Source organism: Macadamia integrifolia, chromosome 3 (assembly GCF_013358625.1).
Source record: "Macadamia integrifolia cultivar HAES 741 chromosome 3, SCU_Mint_v3, whole genome shotgun sequence".
Taxonomy (NCBI): Eukaryota; Viridiplantae; Streptophyta; class Magnoliopsida; order Proteales; family Proteaceae; genus Macadamia; species Macadamia integrifolia.
This window is the reverse complement of record NC_056559.1, coordinates 5,022,346-5,032,605: the sequence shown is the minus strand read 5'-3', so window position 1 is coordinate 5,032,605 and position 10,260 is coordinate 5,022,346. Positions and strand designations below refer to the sequence as shown.

At 41.4% G+C, this 10,260-nt stretch overlaps 2 protein-coding genes and 1 pseudogene across 2 annotated transcripts in view; 2 read left to right on the top strand and 1 right to left on the bottom strand.

Annotated features, from left to right (window-relative positions):
- Positions 1–1,240, top strand: part of LOC122073723 (pyrophosphate--fructose 6-phosphate 1-phosphotransferase subunit alpha-like) — a 9,223-nt gene extending 7,983 nt beyond the window's left edge. The window contains exons 8-9 of the mRNA XM_042638348.1: positions 303–515; positions 822–1,240. Coding sequence (XP_042494282.1) covers positions 303–515; positions 822–950 — 342 coding nt within the window. The 3' untranslated portion in view covers positions 951–1,240. The remainder of the gene's footprint in view (positions 1–302; positions 516–821) is intronic.
- A 479-nt stretch (positions 1,241–1,719) lies between these two features.
- LOC122073722 lies at positions 1,720–2,575 on the bottom strand (annotated as a pseudogene).
- Positions 2,576–7,232: 4,657 nt separating this feature from the next.
- Positions 7,233–10,260, top strand: part of LOC122074561 (protein FAR1-RELATED SEQUENCE 5-like) — a 5,456-nt gene continuing 2,428 nt past the window's right edge. The window contains exon 1 of the mRNA XM_042639436.1: positions 7,233–9,856. Within this exon, the coding sequence (XP_042495370.1) occupies positions 7,703–9,856 (2,154 nt within the window). The 5' untranslated portion in view covers positions 7,233–7,702. The remainder of the gene's footprint in view (positions 9,857–10,260) is intronic.

Below are 10,260 nucleotides of genomic sequence, written 5' to 3'. Positions count from 1 at the left end.
TTTTGACCTTTTAGTGAGCCTCCTTCCTGCCTAATGCTGGATACTAAGGGGGATGTAATTTCAATGTCCATCAGACTAGCAATGCCACTAATGTTCCTATCATCGATGATCAGTTCAATAGACTGCCAGATATTGCTAAATATCGGCGAAGAACAAAATGTTTCTTAAATAATCTCCTGAAGTTACCATTGCTTTTTTGCTTGATGCCCTTTCAGTTTTCTTATTTTTATTCCTGGAAAATGTTGTTGATGTTTCTTTTCAGCAGCAATGTAATTCAATGCAATATTAGCTTTAAATAATTTTTGACAATTGTTGGATTGATGGGGGATGTGGGTTCTATTGGTTGCAGGTTGCTGAGACAAAATGCGATGAAATTTTTGATTGATGATGTCTACAGAAACCCGGGGCCGCTTCAATTTGATGGTCCGGGTTCTGATGCCAAGACTGTCACCCTGTGTGTTGAAGACCAAGACTACATGGGCCGGATAAAAAAACTGCAGGGATATCTCGAGAAGGTGCTCTGCTACTTCCACCATGTCTCTTCAATGTTATCTGACTCTTATCAGATTGTCAGTGGCAATAGCAAAAAGACTAAAATTCATCTTTGATGAACTGTGAACACGTGTTCTGCATTAATTTCCTCTTCACCATTGCAAGATAATGCTGTTTAATTACATATAGCTCACTCTCTCACTTCACGTTCTATGCACATTGGTTTATCTTCTGGTTTCTAGATTCAATTAGCCACTAATTCTATTCTGCTTGCCTCTACAATATAATTATTACATTTTCATCTAATGTGATCTCATTTCTTTTCTCAGGTGAGAAACATTGTGAAACCTGGATGTCCACAGGATGTCCTAAAAGCAGCTTTAAGTTCAATGGCTTCAGTGACAGAGGTTCTTTCTGTAATGTCAGCTCCTTCGTTCAACAGCCAGACACTCATCTAGCAAAACAGTGATTGCTCCCCATGGCATAATTGAAAGCTAAATACTGTTTGTGCCCCATTCCTTTTCATTTACAGTCACATATCTTCTTCTAATTTTGTTTTGTCGTCTCTTAGGAAATTAGGATCTTTTGACATGTATAAAACCTTATATGATCTTTGGAAGTTTCTTAATCTGCTTCATAGGCTTGGAACTTTTAGTGATTTAGTTTAGTCACCTGAGTCTCTGTATTGTCCGTGAAATAATAATGAGAACATTTATATGGCAATTCATAAAAGAGATGAGATTTTGTATGATTTGGAAAATGTGTGAATTTAGTTCAAGGGAAATAGATTCTGGGTAATGCCTCTTTTACTGGCATGATTGCACCCTATTCCTGATATTATATATATGAGCCAAGCCCACCACTTTATCTATGGACTAGACTTCAGCCTTATTTACAAATCCAAGCATGTCAAATGGAACTACCACTATGGATTATCCGTCAATGGTAAGAGTCGAACACAGGTTACAGTATGGCTTTTGATGGGGATGTGTGTTTGCTACATTAGGGAGTTGACTCAAAACCTTTCTGTGCAGGCACTGGACTGAGACTCCTAATTCGTCTAAGCTCTTTTGCCACTTGCCATCATTGATGGCCTTTCCTCTGCCGCCCCATGGATGCATCTCATAGCCAGCTTGGTAAATGCATGCAACTGTTCCTCAATCCCTTTCTCTTCCAAAATTGCAGGTTCCACAATCACAGTAAGTGAGTTATTTTCGACAAATGATCTCACATGTTCCCAGAACATGACGTCTTAAAGTCCTCAGCTGCATGTTGAAAATTGAGAGGTGTCCTTCCCATTAGAACCTCAACTAGAAGCATTCCAAAGCTGAAAACATCTGCCTTCTCTGTTATGAGACCTGTCTTACAGTACTCTGGAGCAATGAATCCAAAAGTTCCTCTTATGTCATCTTTGACATGCATTTCACCCAATGGGATCCTTATCGAATGCGTGAAGTCACAGAGCTTGGCTACACAGTGTTGATCCAAGAAAATGTTACTGGGTTTGATGTCTCTCTGGATGATGGGCCCCGAACTGGCCATGTGTAAATAGATTATTGCCTCTGCAGCCTCTGTGTCGATCCTTAACCTACTTTCCCATTTCAGTGTTAACCGAGTTGTTATTATTGAAGGTTTGTCAGTTTCGCTGGCACAGACTTGGCTGTAGAGATCCCCGTGTGGTGCAAATTCATAAACTTGGATTGGAATTTCGGTCTCTAAACAGTAGCCTGAGTTTCAACACATTCTTGTGATTCATCAGAGACCCTATGACTATTTCTTTCACTCCCATCCAGGACCCTGTAAATTTGGTCATGATTCTCTAACTTCCACATGTATTTCTTAACTAAAATATTACGGTCTCTGTAGTTTCCCTTGTACAAGGCATAGCCCCAGTCTCGAACAGAATTCGGTCTTCATTGTAGTCATCGGTTGCTCTTTTGAGCTCTTTTGCTGAGAAGGTTTGTATCGGATTGCATTCCCCATCACAAGAGGCAATCAATTCTTCTAAAATCTGGCCTCCACTGTTCAGGAAGAATCTCTCCTTTGTTTCTCTTTTCTTTTTTTCGCTCAACCACGAGCACATCCTTTTCTCTGTGTCGCAATTCAAAGAGATTCAATCCAATAAGGAAATGAGTAAATGTTTGACATTCATCTACTAATTTTTAAGGGGAAAAGATTCCCGTCTGGAAGTGTAGCCTCAGCTAGCACTCTCTTCTCTTTTTCTCTCTCCTCTCCTTCCCTCCCCTCCCCTGAAATGATTCTTGTTTGTAGTCTGTCATTTGGAGTTTCCTGCTGGCTTAGGCTATACTCTTGGACAGGAAACATTCACATTTTTTTAATCAAGGAGAAGGTTCTTTGAGTGAGTAGCATGGGGAATGTGCATTAATGAGGTGCGATGAAAGGGTCTTATATAGATAGGGGTAGAAAGGGCAGTTCATGTGAAGAAGAAAGAAATATATAAAGAGAGAGGGTGCTAGTGGACATTGGCCGAGGGAACCCTTCCACATTTTTATTATTAGGAATGATAGAAAAGCTACTCAAAATTATTTCATCAAGAAAAAAAAATGTAAATTGAAAATTATGTACAGGCTGTGAAAAGACATTCATGCCTCAGCTTCACTTTCCCGTGTGTTTGGGTGTGCATAACATTATGGGGTAGCCTTTTTTCCTTAGAGAAAAAAAGCTGCTCAAAATTAATGAAATAGATATTGTATTATGAGAAAAAGATTGCCACGGCATCAGTGTCTAAATTTCTGCTGCATTTTATCAAAAGAAAAAAAACTCCTGCTGGCAAACTGCACTTGGAGTCGCGCGTCCTGTAGAGGGCAATTCTGGTATGGTGTTAGTACTGTGTAATGTAACCAACCGTAATTACACTGAGCTCAATACTCCGAAACAGAAACGAATTAGTGGAGAGGACTGACTATAAGAGGTTTTAGAATCAAGGAAGGTTTTTCTTTGTCAACCATTACCTTTTGGCTTTGCTGTAGTGGTATCCATGGGATCCCTTGTAAAGGGAATGGGCCCAATCCTCGTGCAGAATTCTACCTGTGTCCTCGTGGCAGTAGTGGTGGTGGCTGCTGATGTTTGTTTTCCTCTGGAGCTCTTATGCCGAGAACTGGATGAGATTGTATCGTCTGCCATTAGGAGGAGCATGCGAGCAACTCTTCTAGCTCCTCTTTCCCCTCCCAAAGTATATATAGAAAGATGCTACCTCAGTTTTGAATCTTATTTTGAAACTTCCTCGCATTACTCCTTCTACTTAGATAGCAACGGAAAGCACTGCGGAAGATGCATTCAGAAAAATATATAGAGCTGCTGCCTCAATCCAATGAAACTTCTTCGCAATATTCCATCTATTTACGTTTCATACAAGGAGCAATGGAATTTAACTTTTTCTTATTGCTATCAAGGATAATTTATAACGCCACCCGTTAGAATGTGGCATTATTAAAGAGACATCCCACATAATACCAAATTTCGTCCACACTCCACACCCCCTGTTGTCAGTATTTGTTAACTGAAACTTTGAAATGTCGATTTTACCCTTTTAACTTAATTGCAAAACCCATCTTAATTTACACAAACCCCTCAATATCCCTCCCCTTCATCGTTGGTTTGAGAGGAGTAAAACCCACTGAGACCCTTCTACTATACCCTTGCAACAAACAGGCAAACTACGACCTTCAATGTCCGAGCTAAATAACGACACAGGTCGAGTGAATTCAAAGGGACTTGATCTGCAGAGATCACAGGGCAAATGCAACAGTGCACTCCATTGAACCAACCCAACACCTATAACAATGGCAGCAACCAACACAATAAGCAGTACAAGACACATGTAAACAGCACCAGAAACCCAAATCCAAGTTTCCACAATACGAGGCCGCCGCCGGAGGCTACACGGGAGGGGACTAGAGTGGCTGCATGGACGGCTTCCTCGGTGGTGCCTCTGGCCTCGTCTACTCTGTGTAGTGATTTTGATGAGGTAATTGAAAGGAAAGAAAGAAAATATGATATCTGCTTGGGTCTCTGGTGTTTTGGCAAATGTGCACCTGAATTCAAGGGCCCAATCTGAATGATATCTTTCTTTTGTGCTCCGATTGGGTCTCTGGTGCTTTGGCTCTGTAACTGGCCCTTGCGTGGAGGCAAAATGGATGGATGGAAGATAGAGGTGTCGCAAGCAGTTGTGGAGAGCTGATTTACCCAACTCCTCTCCTCAATCTCAACCCTCGTCTCAAAGTCTCTTCCAAATTTGAAATGGTTCAAGAATGTTGCGGCTATTTCACTAACTAATGAGAGCTATCACCATGGTTAGCAGTTCACTGAAGCGGAGAACTAAGAGATCGACTTCTCAGCCGTGTCCGTCCATGGCGTCAACCGTTTCTTCATTCGGTTGGAGAAAAAAACGATTTGGGGAAGAAGGCCCTATTGATTTGGGGTTTGGGGGTTAAGAGAGTGTAACTTACCAAAAAACAAAAAATAAGAGTGTATATTACTTCACGATTTAGAAGGGTATTTTGGTATTTAGAAGAAAATATACTTGCTGATATCAGTATTTAAGGTATATTCTTTAATAAAGATTGACGGCAGAGGGTGTGAACGTAATTTGATATTATACAAGGGATGTCTCTTTAAAAATAGCATTCTCTCGGGGTTGGCATTGTAAATTACCTTATTATTAAATGGAAAAAGAGTGAGGTATACGCTAATCCAAGGCTTCTCGTGGTGGTTGACCCAACTCACTTGGTGAGTGCTCAAGGACATGGTTAGTGGATTAGGTTTCCTTGTGACTTCTAAAGAGGCACCTCTATTAGACCGCTACGTGTTATTTTCAGCTTTGCAACAAGTGTGTGGTCCTTTTGAACCCCTTTCCTGATCTTCTTTCCTTGACTTCACTAAGAATCTCTTGTATGTTTTTTTTTTATTCGAAGAAAAAAGAAGAATCTCTTGTATGTTTCCACGTTAAAAAAAGGAATCTCTAGTATGGTCGCTAATGGACCCTTGGTTGGCTTTTGAAGAGAATAGGGTGGGAAACTGCTACTTCTCATATTTTTTGTTAAAATCTTATTAATTTGGTGGGATTCTGAAGAGAGTAGGATTGGAAGAGTGGGAGTGGGAGTGGGAGTGGGAGTGGGAGGGGGAGGGGGAGACAAGGATTTCCTTGGACGAAGAGCTCCCCACCAAAAGCATCCAAACATCTCAACTTTTAAAATCTAGAAAGAGTACGGATTTTCTTTCACTATTCATTCACATCCCCCACTTTAACTTCCTACAAACCAAACGAGGCCTTAGGTAACCAAGTGGGATTACACATCGGAGAGGGCACAGGGGAAAGGTGAGAAGGACCTTGGCGTAGCCAATCCGTATGTACCTCGGAAGGTTGCTTTGTTCAAAAGATTTTGACTTTGAAAACAAGAGAGTTTTGGAGTATTTCCCTTGTATCAAATCCATTTAAGCACCGACAACTTGATCAGTTCCTCTCCAACCTCATTTGGGCTTTGGAAAGACCTCCCCACTATGTCATATCTCTCATCTGATTCTCTCTAGAATGACGTCACATGGAGGAAAGAAGATTCGAACACCTTTGAATCATCTTGAAAAGAAAAATCAAAATCCAAAATGTTATATCTAAGTAGGATTGACCTACCACAAATCAGGTTTAGGCTTTGTTTGGCATACATTTTTTCGAAATACACTCTAGGTTTAAAGTGCATTTTTTTATTTTTTTTAGATAGAAGTTTAAAATACAATTTGAAAGAGAGAGAGAGAGAGAGAGAGAGAGAGAGAGAGAGAGAGAAGAACAGAGTAAATATAAGAATTTTTTAGACCAAAATTCTATTTCAAGCATGCATACCAAACAGAGCTTACAAGTAAAAGGTAATTTACATTGCAGATACCTCATTTTTGTGATATTTGCACCCAATGGGTTAAGAGAAAGACTAGTGTGACTCTAAAGTAATTAGACTTTGACTGGAGGATCAGAGATTGATGGCCCTAGGTTTATCATTAACTCTCAACCTTGTAACTATAAGGTCGAAAATATCCTTTCTCGACCCAAGTAGGGGACCGAATTTCATGATTGAAGACATCATCTCTTCACCACAAGTCGAAAAAATGATTATTTCTCTTGCTTCACTTATCCTTTTATTTTTTGTGTAAACTTGTCCTTCCATGTGAAGGTGTTAGTTTGTTATGATTCTTAATATATTGAATTTTTTTAGGCTGACTATAAAATATCTGAGAATCTGCAAATTTAGTGTTGATATTAGTTGATTAATCGTGCATTTTGTAATAATAATAAAGATTAAATATAATTGTTGGAAGCATATTGGGTACGATTTGACCCCTACAGTAAGAAGATTAACACTGTCAATTGGAAAGTTTATAATGCAGGATTGGTTGATCATGCCAATGGTTTCTAGATGTGAGAGAAATGTGGAGGAAACTCAAATAGTAAAGCTGAGTTGACCCACCAATACCATTGCCTAATGTGGTTCAATCAAATGCCTCCATTTATTGAAAAAACAAGACCCGACCAATAGTAACCTGATAAGAAACCGAATCCCATTGAAAAGAAATGGACCAAAACGGACCAAACCAGTCGAAACTTCGGTAAATGTTTCGTTCGAGTTGGCCCAAAAAACAGCTCGAAACCGATAAATCCCGCCCCGATTTTTTACCGCTGCTTATCGTAACGTGTGTCGATCTCGATTGTGGAGGAGCACTACGATCGCTACCACCTCTACACTAAGATCACCCAACCCAAGTGGCAGCGACACTTCACAGTTTCAACTTACAATTGTTTCAAATTCTCTCTCTTCTTTCTCTCTACTCCAAGGCTCCAACCCTGAAATCTCCTCAACCTGAGGCTTGAATCCTCCCTCCTCAAACACCTAGTACATCAATCTGCCCTAAAAACTGGATTTCTGCAAGCTGTGTTTCCACTCGGTGGGGAGAAACCCTAGAAAGAAATTCTATTGTCTACTCTCCGTGTCCGGGGGTTTCACTTACATGTGGAGCTCTCGCAGAAAAGATCCGTTGCGGTAGCTTGTCGGAGGGCATTCATATGGTCTCGATCCTCGTCAGTTCTCCCTTTCTCTCTTCCCTCGCATTTTAATGGAAACCTCAATGTCAGTGATATCCAGTGCCACCAATTGGTGATATGATGAAAGGTTGAGGACGAGAGAAATCGAACGAATATTCAACCATGGAGTTCGAACCTCTGAGCATGGAGAACGAGGTGATTGAATTCGACTTGGGCTCCGGCGAAGACGATGAGGTTGCTGTTGACATTGAACACCCCGATGAAGATGAAGAATACGAGGACGACTTGGTCGATGGCTCCTTCGGCGTCGGACGGGAAGTTTCAGATGGAGAACCCAATCTCGAACCCTACGAAGGTATGCAGTTCGAATCCGAGGAGGCGTCCCGGATTTTCTACAATTCGTATGCCCGTCGTGTCGGTTTCGGCACCAGGGTCGGCGTCTACCACCGTTCCCGCCGCGACGGTGCCATCATTTGCCGCCAAATTGTCTGCTCTCGGCAGGGATTCCGACATGGCCGGGACCGGGATGGCGAAAGCAAGTCCAAGCGCCACCGTGCAGAGACGCGTGTTGGTTGCAAGGCAATGATCATGGTCAAGAAACAAGATTCAGGCAAGTGGGTTGTCTCAAAATTCTCCAAAGAACACAATCATGAGCTCGTGCCGCCGGATAAGGTGCATTGCCTCCGATCACATAGGCATGTATCGGGTCCCGCTCGAAGCTTGATTGATACTCTTCAAGCGGCTGGGATTGGCCCAAGTGGGGTAATGTCTGTGCTCATCAAGGAATCTGGAGGGATTAACAATGTGGGTTTTACTACAGTTGACTGCCGGAACTACATGAGTAGCAGCAGACAGAGGACTCTGGGCAGTGGGGGTCAGCATGTCTTGGACTATCTGAAGCGAATGCAAGCGGAGAATTCCGCTTTCTTCTATGCGATCCATGGTGATGGTGAGCACTCTACTGGTAACGTTTTCTGGGCCGATGCCAATTCTAGAATGAACTACAGTTACTTTGGGGACACAGTCACATTTGACACAACGTATAGGAGGAACCGTTACAGGGTTCCTTTTGCCCCTTTCAGTGGATTGAACCATCATGGTCAACCTGTGTTGTTCGGCTGCGCTTTGCTTCTCAATGAGTCTGAATCATCGTTTGTCTGGCTGTTTGAAACTTGGCTTGCTGCGATGCGTGGACGGCGTCCTGTATCTATCACGACTGACCAGGACAGGATCATTAGGTCAGCCGTCGCCCAGGTTTTTCCAGAAACTCGTCATCGTTTTTGTAAATGGAACATATTTATAGAAGCCCATGAGAAATTGTCTTTTGTATATCATTCACAACCTACATTTGAAGCGGATTTTCGTAAATCCATCAACACAACTGAGACAATTGACGAGTTTGAGTCAAGTTGGGATTTGCTCCTCCAAAGATACAATCTCGTGGAAAATGAATGGCTTCAGTCGATGTACAATGTACGCCATCAGTGGGTCCCAGTTTTCTTGCGGGATGCTTTTTTTGGCGAGATGTCTACAACTCAAGGCAGTGATAGTATGAACTCATTCTTTGATGGATATGTCAATGCATCAACTACAATACAGATGTTGATTAAACAGTATGAGAAAGCCATGGCAAGTCGTCATGAGAAGGAAGTGAAGGCGGATTATGATACCATTAATACTGCTGCAGTACTGAAGACACCATCTCCTATGGAAAAACAGGCAGCAAACTTTTACACAAGGAGAATATTCATGAAGTTTCAGGAGGAGTTAGTTGAGACTCTTGCAAATCCTGCAACTAAAATTGAGGACACTGGGATTAGTACCATTTTTCGGGTGGCTAAATTTGGGGAAGAGAAAAAGGCACACATTGTCAGGTTCAATGTTTTTGAAAACAAAGCTACTTGTACCTGCCAAATGTTTGAGTTTTCAGGTATACTATGTAGGCACATTTTAGCAGTCTTCAGAGTATCAAATGTTCTTACGCTTCCATCTCACTATGTATTGAAACGATGGACTAGAAATGCCAAGAGTGGGATTGTTTTGGATGAGTCTGCTCTTGAATCGTCAAGTAATTCTCGAGAGTCTTTGACTGTTAGGTATAACAATCTACGCCAGGAAGCCATTAAATATGTAGAGGAGGGAGCAAAATCTGTACAGATATATAATGTAGCAATGGATGCTCTCCAAGAGGCTGCAAAGAAAGTCGCTGCTGCAAAGAAACATGGCCCTGGAGTTGCACTGATCAATGGAAATAACAATCAGGAAAAACATATCCTTAAAGGAAACCGAGTGGGCCTTCTTCAACCTCACTCTGCGGTCAGTCCTCCCCCCCCCCCCCTCTTTTTCACCATGGCATTTGCTTTGCATTGTTCCATGGCTTTACATTTCTCTTATGTTTTGTCTTCTTTTCATGTAGTGTTCATTATCTTTTCTTTAATTCAATCTGACTTACTATTTTTAGAGAGAAATTTTGTTTTCTTTCTGTTCAGTATTTTGAATGGAGTAGTTTTGAACTTCTAAGCTGTTACTGTCATGCCTGCCTTTGTCCTTGGTTGTGGATATTATTTTAGCTTTTAAAGAAGCTTGAAATATTTATATCTATCATGGCTTATATTTTTGCTATCCCTATGATCTTTGTGTGGTTTTTGCTAGAGTTCCATTGTCTGCATTTTTCATTACTTCCCTACTCCACACCCCTCCCCCCTCCCCACTCAAAAAAA